Here is an 18,466-nt window from a genome sequence, read left to right as displayed (position 1 = left end):
CCCTTCCTAATCCCCTTGTTCCTTGCCCTCTGACCGCCCTGACCCCTATCCACACCCCCGCCCCCGACCACCCTGCCCTCTATCCAACCCCCCGTTCTCTGACCCCTTACCATGCTGCCTGGAGTGCTGGTGGCGCTACAGCCATGCCTCCCAGAGCACCGGGTCAGGCCGCGGCTCTGCAACTGCGCTGCCCGGCCGCCCAGAGCATTGTGCCTGTGGTATGGCACGCTTGAGGCTGCAGGGGAGGGTCTGGGGATTAGCCTTCCGGCCCAGAAGCTCAGGCAGGAGGGTCTTGCAGGCCAGATGTGGCCCACAGGCCACAGTTTGCCCACTTCTAAGGACATGTGAAAGTAATATATTAATTCCTACTCTGCAGTTTAAAATAACAGTTTCTCTCCTTCCACAATTTGTTCTAGACAGGATCCAAGAGTGCTGAGCAAGGTATTCACTTAGCTTGGCAGATTCTGCTGTGGTGGGAGCTGCACAGACAGGAAATGCAGGCCTCATAGCTGATTCACAGGACAAATCTGGCCTGTAACAGAGAAGCAGAGCTGGCTTCATGACTAAGTGTAATAGGCGATGCTCAGGGTGTTGTGGAGAGGGAGGTACCGAGTATGCTAAGAGTGAGAGAGGTAGTTAAATGGGCAGAGCCTCTTGTGGAAGGAGTGCCTTGGTTGCTCTTCTGACTTGTGTTGAGGTGCTGTGAGAGGACATAGCAGAGGAACAGGATATTTTAAGATGACTCCTTCTTTCATTCAGTTTTTCTTCCAAAATCTGCAATTTTCTCTTCTTTCTTTTAGACTTGGCAAAGCCTCCAGTAATTGAGCCAAAGGATCCGGAACAGCTGCTAATGCAGACGCCCCAGGGAAACCCGCTGCTGCTTTCCCACACCCTACAAGAGCTGTTGAGCAAGGACACTGTGCAGGTGGAGCTTATACCTGAGAAGAAGGGCCTCTTTCTGAAACATGTGGAGTATGAAGTTTCCAGCAAGGTAATGTGGGAGAACACTCGTGTCTGTGGGAGAACGTGTTCCCGTAGGAGCTTCCATGCAATTGTTTAACCTGTATTAAAAAGCCAGATACTTTTTTTTTTTTTAATCTGTTCAATGTATCGGTGATGCTGGTTTGAGTCAGGCTTTCATGTAGGTATCTTTTACAGTTTTGCCACTGCAGCTTAATCCTAACCTCTGCTTTTCCAATACTGGGCCTCTCCAGAGCAGGGACTGACAAACACTGTTGCTGTTTTGTAAGGTGAATGGACATCTTCTGAGGACTAGAGTGTAACTACCAAACTCACTTGAAGACTAGACTGTGTATGAATGCACATACGGCCCAGCCAGCAGCAATGCAAGTTCTCCCATGCCACTCCCAATTCACTTCCCCAATCCTGACTGTAGGGACCACCTTTGGAGCAAGAGGGGAGTTCAGTTTCTATGTCCCATTCAGTTTTTATCCCCTTTGTGAGACTGCTCACTAGTGTCTCTTGTGATGGGGTGGGTGTGTTTTTTTTTTTTTTTAATGAGGCTATCCGTCCAATAAGAACTGGCCCAAGAGCACCAGCTCACTCCACATAGGTCACCAAAGAAGCAACTGTCTGATAGTGTTGTAGCAATTTTCAGTGACTATTCTCCTTAGCCAGAGTCACCTTCGGATCACAGCTTTGAGAGACTTCTTAACCCATTACCAATTCCCTGAACCGTCATTCTTCCAACAGTTCTCTTTCTGTGTAATGAGATTCTTCATAAAGAGGCAGTAGCTGCACCTTGGGCACCAGCTCAAATCTGCAAGAACAAATCAGACTGCTGATTGCAGATCGGATATGAGGAAGCCCTAAGAGCTGTATCCATTATGCTCCAGTTATTTGTCCCTTTGGGTTATTTCTGAAATTGCACAGCTCTGCAATAAGAACGAGCAGTGTACGATGCAAATGTAATGTGGATTGATGTGATGACATTTAGTCTTTTCAACATGCTATTTCATCAGCCAAATGTGTTTTTTAAATGACTTGCCAACGTGCCTTTCAAGTGTCTGTCTTTATGTGCTACATCACTCATTTTGGACCCAAAGTAATCTCCAAAACCTGGGTGTTCTCACTGTTCATTCCTGCACCTGACATCAGAAATGCAAAAATCTTGAAACTAAGGTTATGAGAAACTTTAAAGCTGTTTTAGGAATCCCACAACCAGCAGCGGCTCCAGGCACCAGCACTTCAAGCATGTGCCTGGGGCGGGAAGCTGCGGGGGGCGCCCTACTGGTCCCTGCGAGGGCGGCAGTCAGAATTCGGCGGCGGATACGCCGAAGCTGCGGGGACCAGGGACCTCCTGCAGACGCGCTGCTGAAGGCTGCCTGCCTGCCGTGCTTGGGGTGGCAAAAAAGCTAGAGCCGCCCCTGCCCACAACAATTCCCACTTTCTCCTCATTCTGCTGCATGACTCACTAAAAAAGGTCAAACAACTGGGTTTTGGAGGGCTGGGAATTATGTTTGCTTAAAGCTATTTTGCTTCCCCTGTCATTAGACCTGGTTTGGTGGATGTTACCAGGAACTGGAATCGTGACTGGAGTACATCAGCATTGAAATGCTCCTTTATGATGATAGGGTGCTCATTGCAATTGTATTGTTCCTTTGTCTTTGTGTGATGCAGAAGAGACACCGGTTTGGTGGAGGAATTATGTGGAATCACAGCAAGTTTAGGGACATCTATCACCTCCTTCCAGTAACCCACAGAAGACATCTCCCCTTTCCTTTATAAAATGTATTTGCCCCATGTTTTGTGTGAATGGAATTTGAAATGTACCCTTTGCTGAAACTCTTGTTCCCAAAGGGACCTAACCCACCAGCAAGATATCCAATTTATATTAAGCCATCCAAGGGCATCATTGAGAGGTGGCTGAGGGTTCTGTGTGACTTTTATTATTATTATTATTATTATTTTTAAACTGTTAGCTTAAAGCAAGTCATCTGCAAATCCAAGAAATGTACCAGCCACTCTTCTTTAACTTTACTGAAATGCTGCTATTGTTCCTGTCTGAGTGTTCTGAGGTTTCTTTCTCTATTGCAGCGCTTCAAGTGCTCTGTGTACAGGCGATACAATGACTTTGTGGTATTCCATGAGATGCTGCTTCAGAAGTTCCCATATCGTATGGTGCCTGCACTTCCTCCAAAGAGAATGCTGGGAGGTAAACCTGGGTCTTCCTAGTGACTGGATGGGCTCTGGTATGAATGTGCTCATGAGAATACAGTCAAGAATGCATGTGTCTCGAAGAATCCATAGCATTTGTTCTCTGGTTCAAAAAGCAGTGCTGACAGTGTAGTGCATACCTTGGGGAGGCCAGCACTGCATTGCTGGAAGTCATTTTCAGATAAGACATTAATGTAAAGTTCCACTGGTGACTCTCCAGGTGTAAGTTGAAAATCCTATGGCATTCATGAAAAGAATAAGGCTAGTGCTAGGGTGAGGGATAGACCTAGAATAGGGTAGAGTTTCAGCTATTTCTTCCCCGGTAAAGTAGGTTATAATGTCGGTGGTGCTGACGCACATTGACGAGTGCAGAATGGCTACTGTACCATTAAGCAGTTGCAGTATGTGCTGTAGCACATTGCTTTGTGAAGTGCTCTGAGTATGAAAGATGCTTTAGATACCCCTTCTCTCTTCTGTGGTGGGAGAACCATAGAGATGGAAAGTGGGGGAAAATTCTTTGCATATGAAAAGGTTTAAACACTCCAGGAGAAATTAGTGTATAAAACATGTTCACATCCCTCACTGAGAGTGTGGCTTACTCCAACTTTTCTTTGTTCAAGCTTATGGCCTTTATTTACAAGCACGGAGACTGTAAGTAAATAGCTTCTCCAGGCTGTGTCATCTCTCCCGGAAACCTTTCTATACCAATATTGGCCACATGAATAAAGTAACTGTCCATATATAAAAGGTATCTTCCTATCAGAGAGATTCTTGTTCTTCTCTTACAAAAATCACCTATCTCAGGAGTAGCTTTTTTCTTGTTCTGCTTTAAAAACAGATTGCCTAGTTATGTAGAGTCAAAATAGAAACTAAAAAGATGAATGATGGGTTTGGAATCAGACTGTCATTTCCTTCATATTCTTATGGTTACAATGTACTTGTGGATAGTGAAATACTCCAAGCTTGACTACACATCAAAGCTACTTTGGATACATTTTTCTCTAGTCTGAAATCTTGACACTGTTTTTAAGTTTTATTTTTATTATTTAATACATTACATAAGTCTTTTATACAGTTTTGTTTTGTTTCTGCTTTATCTGCTAAAGAACAAGCCTTTCACTGTCTTGTCTTCTGCCCATATTGCCAAGCTTAACATTTCACAATAAATTATTCATTTAATTTAAGGAGTCCGCATTATGCCATAGAAAAAGAAGAATCAGAAATTAGTGAACGGTTCTGGCGCAGTGTTTAAAGTGAACCAGAACAGGCCAGAATGATAATTCTGGAGCTACTCTGGTAGTGTTGTCAATCTTTGCAGAATGTAAGATGTCAGGGGCGTGGGTTTTTAAAAAAAATATAACTCTTGAGGTTTCAAAGATAATTATTGAATATCATCTAATGCAGTGCAGTCTGTGAGAATTTGAAGACCTACTGCCTGAAACAATACCTGTGAGAAGAGTGACCTGCTCCTGTTAATATTAGTGGAGAGTTGACGCTTAAACCTAACCATAACTAATGGCAACAATACGGAATATCAACACTATTTCACTGCTGATTATTTTATTTAAGAGGATTTATCAGTGAGTACAGATATCATAGAAGTTAGAGATGCAAAACATCTATGAGGTTATTGTTTTCCAGCCCCATATTAGTACTGGATTATTTTCTACTGTGTATCTTCCACTCCTTTATTCTGTGCGTTTCTAAATAATCCACATGTTGGCGCTTCCATCACTTCCCATGGGAGACTATTCTGTAGTCCAACAGATCTCACATTTAGGAAGTAATTTGCCTTCTGATTTTTTTCCCCCCATCTTAATTTTTCCTTTTTAAAAAAAAAAATCTTCTTGTTGCTAGTTCTCTCCAGGGTTGTGTATGAGCAATAAAGAAAGGGAGTGGTAGCAGCCGCTAGATGGAAGCAATTGGAACGGAGCAGAGTTTCACCACTCTCTCCTTCCCTTCCTTGCACTTTGACTTGAGTTTGTCTTTCCATGCGTGGTTGTAAGTCCTGATGACCTAGAAAACTTTACAAGAAATAGAACTACTGTTAAAATTCGTCCTGGTAATTGCTGTTTCACTGCATGTTATTAGTGGGTGGATATGTCTAGTTAGATTATTAAAACAGGGAAGCTGAATTGCAGAGCACAAGGTTTTAGTGGACTTGTGACTCGAGCAACTGAAAATCACTTGGAAGTTAAGGATCATTACGGGACCGCTGGTGGCCAACAAACTCAAGTTAAAGGTGAACTGGGAGGCAAAAGGCTGTGATGTCCTTCACTTGTCCCTTTATGATGTGAAATGTTGCCAGGGACAATTCTAATAAGTTGTGGTGCGGGGTCACTAGGCTATTTGTGTACTTAGAAGGCTGCATGGTTTTCTTTGCAACCCTTTCTTCGCCCTTTAAAAAAAAAAAAAAGTTGCTACTTTTTTGTTTTGTTTTTTAACTTTACAAATATCAGCTCTGTTCTTCACTTCTTCCTGGAAGACTTTTTAGCATGATGTTTGAATTACTTGGATAAGGACATGACAGTAGTCTGAAATCTGAGCCCCTCCCATTTCCAAGAGGATGAGTTGCTGAACTTCTTGCAGCCTGACAATTAAGATCTCGGAGAACTGCACCTTAGGGTTTAGTTTATTGTGAATTGTCCTCCAAAGGTCTCAGCAAAGTCTTCCATAGAAAAGAGGAAAACCAGTTTTAACAAAACAAAAAACAAATTAACAACAACAAAACACAACACACCAAACCAAAACAAAGAAAAAAATCCCAACCCAAACAATGTATGGGGCAAGGGAACTTCTGGGGAAAATATTTTGAAGCCATCTTTCCACAACATAGAGGAGCAAAAAAGGGTACAAATGTTCATTTTGCTTTGCACGTCATCTATTAAAGATATGGGATGATTTACTTGTCATTGGACCAGAATTGGTAGCTGGTGCTTATAAAAATTACCTGTATTGGAGTAGTGCCCAGATGCTCCACACAGGATAAGAATCCCATTGTGCCAGATGCAGCATAAAAATAAAGGAAGAGAAACTCCGGCTATGTCTACACTATAGACGTTGCAGCGGCTGCAGTTGCGCTGCTATAAGGTCTCCCATGTTGCTGCTCTTTGCCGACGGGAGAGAGCTCTCCTGTCAGCATACTTAAACCACCTGCAACGAGCGGTGGTAGCTATGCCAGCGAGAGTCGCTCTCTCGTCAGCATAGCGCCGTCCATGTCGGCGCTTCTGTTGGTGAAACTTACGGGTCGGTCAGGAGTGTGTTTTTTCACACCCCTGACTGACAAATGTTTTACTGACAAAAGTGCTAGTGTAGACATAACTGTACACAAGAACTTGCAATCTAAGGCTCCAGTCCTGCAAATTCACATGTGCTTAACTTGACTCACCCGGGTAGTCCTGTTGAGGTAAATAGGTGCAGAAGGGTTTGTGGAACTTAAGACCAGCTTTAACAAACCATTTGAGGGAGTGGGGGTTTGCAGTGTTCTGCTAATCAATGGCTAGACCAGTGAACCCAGCAGACCTGTTGCATGGAGCTGCCAGAAGGCACAGGATTTTCTTGGATTTTGCTGCAGATGTAAATGCAAGGGAGCAGTTGGACTTGATGCTGCCTTTCCCTCTTTCTGAGCCTGTTGCAATGCCTGATACATTAACGCTAATGTAGTGTTCCCTCCTGCAGCTGACCGAGAATTCATAGAGTCTAGGCGGCGGGCTCTGAAGCGTTTCATTAATCTGGTGGCTCGACATCCCCCTTTCTCAGAAGACGTGCTCCTGAAGCTCTTTCTCTCCTTTAGTGGCTCGGTGAGTACTTGTTGGTGATGACACGTGTTTGCATATCCTCCTATGCACTCAGAAACAGTTACCGAGTTTAGAGCTGCCTATTGCCTGCACATTTGTCATCCCCACAATTGTGATCCTGGCTACAAGGAGGTAGTGGAGCATATCGTCCACACTAGTTACCTCTGCTACTGGACAGTGAGATGTGTCATCTCTGCAATGCTGTAGGCACGATCTCTTGAAAATAATGCTCTTTCCTGTGTGGCAATATATATCACACCACTCCTTATCTCTGATACTCCCCAGGAAGGTATTTGACCGGGGGGGAGCTAAGAAACGTTGTTGTTCTAGGACTTCTGAGTCTCCTAATGCAGACTTTTAGCACAGGAAGAACTTTCTCCTCAGATGAATGCAGCATTTGAGGTGGAGGGTTAACATTTGTATGTGTTTAAATTTTAGGGGAAGAGGGTGATTCATAGAGATGGGTCAAGGCCTACAAATGGGCTCAGTATATGGAATCACTTTTTTCTGTGCCGCTTTGGCATGAGAGGTTGATTTACCCCCCCTCCCCCCCGGAGGAAGGGTTAAATGCCATGAAAAGGTGGACCCTTTCCATGTGTAATAAAAGCAACCATCAACTGTGGATTGTTGCTTTAGTGCATGAGGAGGCCCAGGTTTTAACAAGATTGAAATTGCCTTTCATTGTCACTGTGAGAATTGCCAGATGGGTTTAATTGATTGGTTGGTGGTTTCTTTTGCTTTTCCAGGATGTGCAGAACAAGCTGAGGGAGTTGGTCCAAGGTGTGGGAGACGAGTTCATGACTTGTCAACTAGCCACCAGGGCCAAGGTATTTTTCTTTATGGTGCATAATTGCAATCTTAATCCTGGTAGCCCATGTGCACAAGGTCTTGTATCTGTTGGGTAAAAGAGAGGGGCTATAGTTGAAGAGGAAAGGAACAATTTCCACAGAGAACTGTAAGGGACCTTCTTTTGACTTGATCTTCTGTTTTCTTCATCACAAAACATATAGTTGGTTATTTCCAGGCCCAGAATGTCCAGCCTGGATCTGCTTAGTAAAATGGTACAAAATTAGTGTAAGAGGAGTCTTTGTCCAAATGCACATTCTTTCAGTAACTATAAATAACCTACACAGTTTGAACGTTCATCCTGTCGCTTGCTATTCCTTTGTGTCACAACCCCTCTATGTCTATGAGAGAAGCTTTGAATCTCACCATGGTTTGTTTGTTTGGGGAAGGCTGCTGTACCCTAGTTGTGTATCTTGCTTGCTGAACTTGACATCACTGCTCCCCTGAGTTGCTTGCTTTTATGGAAGTTCACCCTGGGGTGAGGGGAAAATAAAGCAGCCAGTGAACGGTTAAATGTTGGTTATGGGTTTTTTTTAAATAAGGCTTTTACAACACCTAGTATAATGGGGCACTGGTCTGTGACTGGGCTCCTAAGTGCTATCACAATACAAATTAATAATAAAGATGGTCCCTTTATTACTCAGCAGTCCTGCCCCCATGTGTGTATTATTCACAATGCTTGACACTAGGGACTATTCAAACTTTTACTGATGTTAGCTCTGATGTCAGCTATGGGAGACTGAGGTGGATCCTATTGTGGCCCATGCGTCACCAGTGGAATTGTTAACTAAGCTCTGGTTGCACAATCTTTTACTGATGAGGTACAAGCCAGAAGCAGCTCAACTCAGCTTGTAATACGTGGCTAAGTTTGCAGGGCTGCAGTTAAGCGTTCTGACCTGGAGTCACTGATAGGCCTGGAACATCATAATGCCATTTTCAATGGCTCCTCTCAGAGCATAAAACCATTTTCAGTATCACCAAGTTAATACTCCTAATCTCTCTCTTTGTGACTTATCATGCAATTGAGTCCATTACTAAGCTTTCTTTTGCTGCCTCAGGACTTCCTCCCAGCCGACATCCAGGCCCAATTTGCTGCCAGTCGAGAGCTTATCCGAAACATCTACAACAGCTTCTACAAACTGCGGGACCGTGCGGAAAGAATAGCTTCCCGAGCCATTGATAATGCCGCAGATCTTCTCATATTTGGAAAGGAACTAAGGTAGATTAGGGTGTGAGGACTCCCTCTAGAGCACACTTCTGTGAACAGTCTTGAGTTTTAAAGAGAGCAAGAGGTGTACCAGCAGAATGTCTATGGGGATGAGGCATGTATTTCTGAAGATGCATGGCACAAACCAGGTTCACTTTTTCCTGTTGCTGAGAGAAGAAAACATAGTGAGTGTGTTCCCCAGGGTGAGGGAGAGAAAACAGGATTGACATTCTGGATCTGATTTACATTTGCATGAAATGGTACAGCCCCCAAGTACATGGGTGTGTGGTCGTGCACATTCATAGACCCTTTTACATGCTGTATATGTTCACACACTCTGCATTTTTGTTTTAAATTGAAAACACTAACGGGCTTGCTAGTGCACAGTTCCTTTCATTTTCTCTCGTGTGTGTGTGCATACGCTCACCCACATATACATGTCCCAACCTGCTATCACTGCACTTTGCTGCTAACTTGACCCTTCTTGGGGAGTAGATATAAACTTATTGCCACCTGATTCCTAGGGGACTCTATTTCCCCAGAGCCTACTAGTGAGTTTTGAGGGGGAACTTCCAGTAACTGCTGGGATGGGTAAATCGTCAGACCAACCTAGCTGCTTAGTGGGATCTGACTCACTGCCTCTTCTTTCCTCTCCCAGTGCTTTGGGCTCAGACACTACACCACTTCCCTCCTGGGCTGCTCTGAACAATAGCACGTGGGGGACTCTGAAACAGGCCTTGAAAGGCTTGTCTGTCGAATTTGCGCTGTTGGCCGATAAGGCTGTACAGCAGGTGAGTTCCTCTGCCATTTGCTTCTCCTAGATAATTGCAATTGCTGCATTGAGAGAGGTGTGTTTTGCCTAGTGTCACCTCTTGATTCAAAGGCCTTCTAGGCATAGGTGCCCCAGAAATTACTCCCCCTTTCTTAGCAGCTATGCAGGTGTCAATCTAAAGCCATGTCCAACTGGCCAGGTATGCTACTGGGCTACATGTTCTGACTGGTGGAATTAAAAAACTCAAAGGTGTTCAATGAGGAGGGGGAAAGTGGAGGGGGGGGAACTTTTTAAATAGGTTTAAAAAATAAAGTAAATAGTGACTGTCCCAAGCTGTTCAAGAATCCTGCCCTCTGCCTGGCTAAGATCATATGGTGAATATAGTCCAGCAAAACCTGTCTCCGTATCCAGTTGTGACCTTCACCACTTGTTAAACACTACATGAAACTCATTCAGACAGAACACAAGAGGTCTCATTGCTGTTGAAACGGCACGGTGTGATGATGAATAACACGAGCATGTGACAATCCAGAAAGACGAGTGATAGTTTCTCTTCACTGCAACCATCACTTCATGCTGCTAAAGATGTTCTGGGTGCTTTACAGATAAATAAAACCAGTTTCCTGCACCAAGGAGCCTAAGTTCTAGAGAGCCACATTTGTGACACAGACATAGGAAGGGAAAAGGGCATAAGAAACAAACAGGCAAGTGCTGAAGTTTAGTTCGTGTCTTGTCAGCTCTGCTTTTTGTTTCATTAAGTCTTCTAAGGAGGAAGTGCTGGTGTTTATAGGTCACCTGGAATAAGTGTGTCTTAAGGAGGGAAGATGAAAACCTGGTGGATTCTATGAGTGCAAGGGTTCCAGACAGAGCTGCATGGAAAACCTCAGAGGACTCTTGATGCCAGCTTCTTGTTGCAGTGATCAGGCAATCCGAATGCTGTTCCTACTCCAGTTAGTTCTGGGTTCATCCTGCTGTCCAAGCTTAAGATCCTCCAGTCTCATTGTGATAGCCGGTGCGCCCTGGAGATTACTGTGGAGGGTCAACATACTGGGTGGGTTTGAGGAGCTGTGATGTGAGCTCTTGCCAGGCTTAAATGAAATGTACTTGTCTCTTGTTTTCTAGGGAAAACAGGAAGAGAGTGATGTGGTGGAGAAGCTGAACCTTTTCCTGGATTTACTCCAGTCCTATAAAGTGAGTGCTGCTGTTTCTCTGCCAGTGAGACAGTTGTTTAGAACAGTTTTGTGCTTTTTAGAGGGTGTAACACCAAGTGAGTGGAAAACTGGCTGGACAGTCAGTTCAGAGGCAAACTGGCATCATGTAGAGTGAGGGGAGTGATTCTCATCCTTGGCTAGCTCTGAAGTGTTACTGATCTGCTCTCGGCTCGAGAAAAGTTTTATGGACACCAGACATTGCAAGGAGTTGAAGATATCCATCTGCTTCACTTGTAGGAATCCGCTAATCTTTTTCATAAGTCAGCTATTTTGGGGGCAGGGAAAGAGAATGAATTAGTGGACCTGCCTTTTACATGTGAAGACATTAGTTCAATTACAAGTGAAATGAGTTTTACGATCTCAGCCTACTCCTTCATGGACACCCTGCAAAAAGCATCTAAATACAGTTCAACACAGTTGGCAGCCTTCCTGAAGAGGGGCTCTGTCCAGGATTGGAATAGCAGGGCACTGCAAGCTAACCCGAGGTTAATTAGCAATGCTTAATATTGAAAAGGGATACACAGATAGGAAGTTTTGGTGTTGGTAAAGTTCAAGGCACATTGACAGAGATGCAGCTTCAGATCACCTGCTGTACCCTCTGTTTTGGATCGGAGCAGTTCTGGTTCTCATTTAAAAAACAAAGACTTTATTTGAAATATTCCACAGTTTAGAAGTTTCATGGGACACCTTTCATGCCCTCAGCTGTGTACCTCCCAGATGTGCACGTTCTCTTCTCCCCACCCTCTCCCATGGCTCGCTTTCCTGTATCTAGGCTCTGATATGGGGTGAGTACTAGTTGTTTCCCTTCTTCCTGAAGGATCTGTGTGAGAGGCATGAGAAGGGAGTACTGCACAAACACCAGCGAGCTTTGCACAAGTACAGCATGATGAAGAAGCAGATGATGAGTGCCACTGTGCAGAACAAGGAGCCAGAGTCCGTGGAACAGCTGGAGTCACGAATTGTGGAGGTAGCGCAGATGTTTTTGTGTGTAGTAGTAGTAGTAATGTGTAGCATGTGTGTTGGATGGAAACCTCTTCCTAATACTGCCATAATGTGGCTTATCAGTGTTTTTGGAACAGGCAGAAAGGGTCACCCATAGATCTTAGTCTTATTCAAATTAATTGCTGTTCTGTAAAGAAAATGCATTTGTTCTACTGACACTTACTGCTGGTGTTTGGTGTCAAAAACAAGGTGGTCCAATATAGCTGCCTGTAGGAGGTGCAGAAATGCACAGTCTGCATGGTGGAAAGTACTCGCTATGTGACCTCTCCAGTTGCTGCCAAGCAAAATGGGCACAGGACTGTGTTTTTGATTTTTGGTAAGTGCTTGAGTTACAGGGTAGAGAGAACTTGCGCTCTGCTGGTGTGAGTGGACACTGAAGATGATGCATTTCTTCCAGCCGCTCTTGCACCACCCTTCTGGGCAATGAGGTTAACTGGTTTTTTTTGTCTCTCAGCAAGAGAATGCCATCATGACCATGGAGCTGCGGAATTACTTTTCTTTGTACTGCCTGCACCAGGAGACACAGCTAATCCATATCTACCTGCCTCTCACTTCCCACATCTTGGGAGCTTTTGTCAACTCCCAGATCCAGGGCCATAAAGAGGTAAGTTCTTCAGTCATCTTGCTTCCCTTTCCCCAGTTGAAAATACGTATTTGAGCTGTTTGTTTTTTCCCTCTTTCTCAAAGAGTGGGGCTGTCCTTGGGAAGGTGGTGCTGACAAACCCAGGGGAAGTGTAAGTGTGTGTGTGTGTATGTATGTGTATTTTTTCCAGTCCCTGCACTTCCCAGGGTGACTTTAGCTTTGGAGCTGTCTGAGATAATCATCTGTGGAATGCTGGGTTATTCAGTTGTGGATGCTGTATATTTGCTACATGGATTTGCTTTTTTGCTATGTGTTAAACAGAAATTATATAGCAAGTAAAAGGACCTAACACAGGGGTGGACAAACTATGGCCCATGGGCCGCATCTGGCCCATCAGAGCTTTTAATCTGGCCCTCGAGCTTCATTGCCCCACTCTGGCTAGGGAGTGGAGTTTGGGGCTTGCTCCGCTCCGGCACCCTGATCCCGCTCCCCAGCAGGAGCGCGGGCTGGCAGGGGGAGTGGGGCAAGCCCCTGACCCCGCTCCCTGGCTAGAGCAGTGGGTGGTGGAGTGGGACAAGTGATGGGGTGGACCTGCTTTGGATGATAAGTGTGTGGACCACGGCCCACCCAGACCCACTTGTGGCTACGTCCTGGCACAGCGTGCCTTTTTGGATTAAAAAAAAAAAACATTGTCATCACAGCTCTTCGTTCATGGCCTGCCATACAATTTCCATACCCAGATGTGGCCCTCAGGCCAAAAAGTTCCCCCCTTCTGCCCTCCCTCTCCCCTCGCTCTAACAGGTTGCCTTGTTATGTGTTTAAATAAATCATTCAGCATTTCCTAGGTTCAGACTTCTTACCATGCATTGCTTCATGGAAATGTGTGTTAGGGGAGACAGTTTCAGTAGAGGGCTCTAACCAAGCCTTCAAAACTCTGTCTCTTCCCTGCCTGCCTATTTTGGTAAGGATGACAGAATCTTCAGAGAGCTGCATTAGAGCACCAGTTTGATGGAGAGGTGCTCTGGACTTGCTGATTTTTTCCATATAACATTTCTGCAAATGCATTGGCTTTTGACCAACCTCCAACACAGCTTAGTGCTGCCATGAACTCAGGCCTTTGAGTGTGCTATGATGACCCACTAAGCTGTTTTGCTTTCTCTTCTCCAGATGAGTAAAGTTTGGAATGAACTGAAGCCAAAGTTGAGCTGCCTGTTTGTGGGACCCCACAACATGCCAACACCACCATTGTCACCCCCAGAGGGCAACTTCTTTGCCAATTAATGCTCTGAGATCTGACACTGACCAAGTCAAAGTGCGGTCACGAGAGGGGTGTGACCTCTATCTCCAGATATTAAAAGGAATCCTCCAAACAGCTATTTTTATACTGCTGCTTTGAGCTGCTCTCTGACTTATGGACAGACTGGAAACAGAAGCACATACAGAGAGAGAGAGACAATCTCTTGATTTTTGTTTGTTGTTCTTTATTTTGAAGTGCCCTGGGACACGACTGAGATTCATTGCCCCAGAGGCCCTCTGCCTAAGGACTGGAAGTGGCTTGGTACATCAGGTGCTGCAGTTCAGCTGTTGCTGAAGTCCCATGCTGCTCATACTAACTGCCCTCTTACAGCTATCAACACGTATACTAGCCAATGTGTAAAGTGCTGAGACGCACAGGATGTCTGAAGCATTCCTTGCTATTTAAGCTTGGGGCCCAACCTAGAGGCAAATATGGGTAAGGAGAGCTGAAGGCTAGCCTCCCTTTCTCCCTAGGTTCATTAGTTAGATGTTTGATTTCACATTGCTAGATCCACATGCAAAACAGGGGAAAGCTTCTGGTGGGCTCTCTAGCTCTGCTGGGTGGGTCAGTGCTGGAAATGATGTTTCCCAGTGTGGGAATTGAACTCATGTCACAGGAGAGCACAGGGCATATTTGCTTATGAGTAGTAGTGTGTGACCAAAGATGACCTTGTTGAACAGCATTTCTTATGGGAGTCTGCTGGTCACATGTGTAGAAATTAGCTGATTGAAACTACGATACATCCCTTAGAAAGGGATAACTTTTCATACTGTTGAAGGACAGCTCTGGGGTGATCAACTTTCCTGGGAAGAGCTGGAGTCTTCACTCCTGGGTGCCTGTGTTACACGCTGGTATCCTCAGAGGACGGCTGCCTGTAAGAGCCTGAACTGGCTAAGGCTGATGTTCCCTCTGAGCTACTATCAATTGTTACATAACCAGGACAGGACTGAAAATGTTCAGTTCATCAGCAAGAGTCAGTATTTATCATGGTGATGCTGCTACTCTTTTTTGGCAGTACCACCATGATCATCGTCTCTTGAAGATGAAGACAAACGCCTTGAGGTGAAGGAGGCACTAAGCTTCAAGTGAGTGAAAAGGAAACACACTTAACTAGGAAGAATGAGCTGTCAAATTTGGACCATAATTATTTCCCTATTCTAGGCAACTTGCCCATTAAGGGGGCGGGGGTATATTCAACTTCTCTAATTCTAGAATTCTGATTCTTATAGTGTTGGCTAGTTTCTACTGCAAGAGGAACTATGATTGAAATAACCAAAGTTACTTGACATATGTCAATAAGCTAATCAGTGTTCTGGTGTCTGGGACAGGCAGGGCCCTTTCACCTTTGAGAAACCACCACTGTGGAACAGGGGCTACGCTAGATTGTCCTACATACAACACTGTTTGTCTACACTGCAATCATCAGATGTGACTGCAGCATGTATAGACATCGCCAAGCTCGCTTTACCCTACCTAACTCAGCTACTGGGAGCAGTGAAGCCCTGGCAGTGCACAATTCAGCACTTACTGTACAAATGTGTCCAGAACCTGGGTGATTACTTGGATGACTAGCCCATGCTGCTATTGCTTCACTCCTACTCACACACAAGCTAGCTTGATTAAACTAGCTATGTGAACTGCAGCCACACTCTATTAATGCAGTGTAAACGTGCCCGGTGTGTGTATCTTGGTGCTGGGGCTAGGGAGAGCCGTGGCTTTTGACACTCTTAAAAGGGTGAATGTAAAAACAGATCTTACACAGAATGCATTGCTTGTTAGCAGCTTAAGTGCTAACTCTTTCTAATGCTTGCTCAGAATGTTTCCCTTGCAACTAATCTACCATGCTTTGCAAGAGCCTGAGACAGGTGCTAGCGACTCTTTGGCAGAGAATACAAAGCAATACAGAAGAGATTCTATTCACAAACCAGGACAAATTGCTAAGACCATAAATGTATGTACAGTGTAATAATAATCTACCATCTTGAGTGGTAGACAGGAAACATTTCTCCATTTCACCTTGTTTAGACTAGGAAAATAGGTTGCTTTATGTTAGCTTACATTTTAATGTGATTTTAAACACTAGTGCAGACAGTATCAATGCTTTTAAAAATGTGTTGCCTGGTTGTGGTCAACCCCAGCTCCCGCACCCCCAGCATAACTCTTTTTATTTGTTTGGTAATCAAAGAGTAGCGTGTCTACTGTTAAATTAAACAAATAATCAAAATAAGAAAATACTGTACATTATCTTGGAAAAGTTTGGATCTCCCATATAATGGGGAGCTGCATTGCCTGCATCAGTTGTCTGATAGAGGGTGATTGTCAGCATAGCAAAGAGTTGGCTCTAGTAGAAAGAAACTTTGCCCTTTACACAGTTATAAAAAGCCTGAAAGTGTAACAACTATTTCTAAACTCTTAAGCTCATATTCAAGTTAGCTGTCCAAGGGATAACTGTTCATTGCTGTTCTTTAAGCAGCAGCCCTTACAGGCTCTGTTTATGGAATTCAGTAGGATAATCAGGTTAAGCCTGTGACATATATAAATCTATCTTAAAAAGAAATGTTTCATTGGAGTCGCTGAGTGAGAATACATCCATTCGTGCAGTTGCCTTGTTCTAGCCCCTGAATGAAGACAGGGATGAGCATACACTGTTTCAGTGAGGACTGCAGTTGCCTTTCAACAACATCTGCTAAATTTTGGGCAGCTTTCAAGAGAGAATGAGTGCCTCGTGTTCATATACCTGATACAGCCAATGCCACATCCTGGGGGACTGCCCTGGTTACTACTCCCTCTGTAAGCATCTTCCTCTCATACTGGAGTTCATACAAGCTTTAACTTGCAAACCTATTTTTATAGACTTAGCCATTCTGGTCTGAAATCCAAATGGTGGTGGCATGACTACTTCCAGCAGCAGCAGAGAAGGGGCTTCTGCACTTGTATTCTCCTCTCAGTTTAGGGTCAATGCAGTTTGCAGAGACAGCGTCTATTACAACTTCTCTGCTGTGGAAGAGGGCTGGGTAGAAAAGTCAAACTGACTTCAGTTCTCTGTATGGGCCATATGCAATGTAGAGGAAGCTAAAACAGCTGCTTCCATGGTCCATGCTATGTTCAGACTAACAAACAGAAATAGTGAAAACAAAACATAATGCATTGAACAAGCAGTTCCCAACACCAGAGCTGGTAGGGCATTAGCTTGCCCAATTTTCTCTGATGACTGGAATTAGTTTTGAATTGATGTTAAGCACAACAGGAAAAGAGTTGAAGAGGGCATGCCAGTTAGCCAAGACCTGCTGTTGCTGTGAGCTCTAGAACCAAAAAGTTAATGTGCCTTTCTGAATGGAAGCTTTCTCTGCACATATTGACCTCATGGGGGCTTCCACCCATTTGCGATGTGACTTTGTAGATAAGGCATCCAGATGTATAATTTTCAGTGCGAGTGTGTCTGCACCAGAATGTCTTGAAGAAGCCAGGTCTGTAGATGAATATGAAGCCGGAGAAGAGAACCTGACTCTTCAGTACCGAAATTGGTCTCCTTTCCACCAAAAGAGCCATGTAGCCTGCCTTTCCTATTGCCACTGCTGTTTCTATCCGGAAGGGGACAACATGCGGTGCCTACTCTGACCAGCCGCACAGAAGGTGTTTACAGATGGGGAAACTTTCCAAAATATCACTCTCTGCTCCCCTCCCCCCCCTTACCTGTGACTTGCTCATGGGATCACTATGTTTAAACAGGGCCTTATTCTCTTCTTGTCTCTGCTCCATCTGCTCTTCCTTTTTGATCACCCATGGAAGTCACTGCTGAATTTGTAACAGGCTAGCTGCACAAGTTCAGGACTGTGACTTTACTGAAAGATGAAGCAGCAGCTCAGGTGAGGACAGAATTCAAAATACTGGTCTCCGCCATAGTAGCAGAGGCAATAGAGTGTAATACAGAATGAATGGCAGGGGTACAAGGCACTAACTCTTATCCTTTGCCTTCAAGCCAAGGCTTGCCACGTGCATGAGGAATGGCACTTTGACTAGTACAGACTATTCAGAGCAGCTGGATGGAGATAGGAAGAAGCAGGCTTGGTTGGAGGATGTGAATTTTACCTGTTTGGGAAAACCCTGTATCTTTGCTTGGCTCAAATAGTCTTATGTATGAAGCACTTTATCAAACTGCAGGAATTAAAAAACTATTACTACAGCTGATAGACTGGAACTGTTTACAGATTATATTACATTCCAAGATTCTGTCTCCAACTGTTTAAAAAATATGTATTTGTAAGACAAAAAAATACTTGTATAAGAAGTTAAGAGTGGCTTTATTATTTCTGGTATGGACTGATTAAACTCACTGCCCTGCATGCTGAGTTGGGAGCAGACCCAAGCCCTGTACAGCTCACCTGCTGCTGTCCTGGGATGAAACCTATTAGAAAGCCCCTGCTGAAGGTTCTGAGCTTTATAGCACATGTTCACTTGTCAGCATCAACAGCTGAGCAGGAGGGACAGTTAATAACCATTTAAACAGTGAATGAATAGTTAAGAGAAATGAGAACCTGGGCAAGGCCTAAGCAATGCTATGCAACCACATTGCT

The 18,466-nt window shown here is 44.4% G+C and overlaps 1 protein-coding gene across 4 annotated transcripts in view; it reads left to right on the top strand.

The window, feature by feature from the left end:
* Window positions 1-18,185, top strand: part of SNX8 (sorting nexin 8) — a 37,570-nt gene extending 19,385 nt beyond the window's left edge. For all 4 annotated transcript variants that reach the window (XM_039492878.1, XM_039492877.1, XM_039492875.1 and 1 more), the window contains 10 exons: window positions 801-991; window positions 3,058-3,175; window positions 6,856-6,977; window positions 7,721-7,801; window positions 8,879-9,039; window positions 9,686-9,818; window positions 10,922-10,990; window positions 11,828-11,977; window positions 12,467-12,616; window positions 13,763-18,185. In XM_039492878.1, the coding sequence (XP_039348812.1) occupies window positions 851-991; window positions 3,058-3,175; window positions 6,856-6,977; window positions 7,721-7,801; window positions 8,879-9,039; window positions 9,686-9,818; window positions 10,922-10,990; window positions 11,828-11,977; window positions 12,467-12,616; window positions 13,763-13,876 (1,239 nt within the window). In that variant the 5' untranslated portion in view covers window positions 801-850 and the 3' untranslated portion in view covers window positions 13,877-18,185. The remainder of the gene's footprint in view (window positions 1-800; window positions 992-3,057; window positions 3,176-6,855; window positions 6,978-7,720; window positions 7,802-8,878; window positions 9,040-9,685; window positions 9,819-10,921; window positions 10,991-11,827; window positions 11,978-12,466; window positions 12,617-13,762) is intronic.
* Window positions 18,186-18,466: the final 281 nt, after the last annotated feature.

The sequence above is a fragment of the Mauremys reevesii genome, linkage group 10 (genome assembly GCF_016161935.1).
Source record: "Mauremys reevesii isolate NIE-2019 linkage group 10, ASM1616193v1, whole genome shotgun sequence".
In the NCBI taxonomy this organism is placed as follows: Eukaryota; Metazoa; Chordata; order Testudines; family Geoemydidae; genus Mauremys; species Mauremys reevesii.
This window is presented reverse-complemented; position numbering and strand designations above follow the sequence as displayed.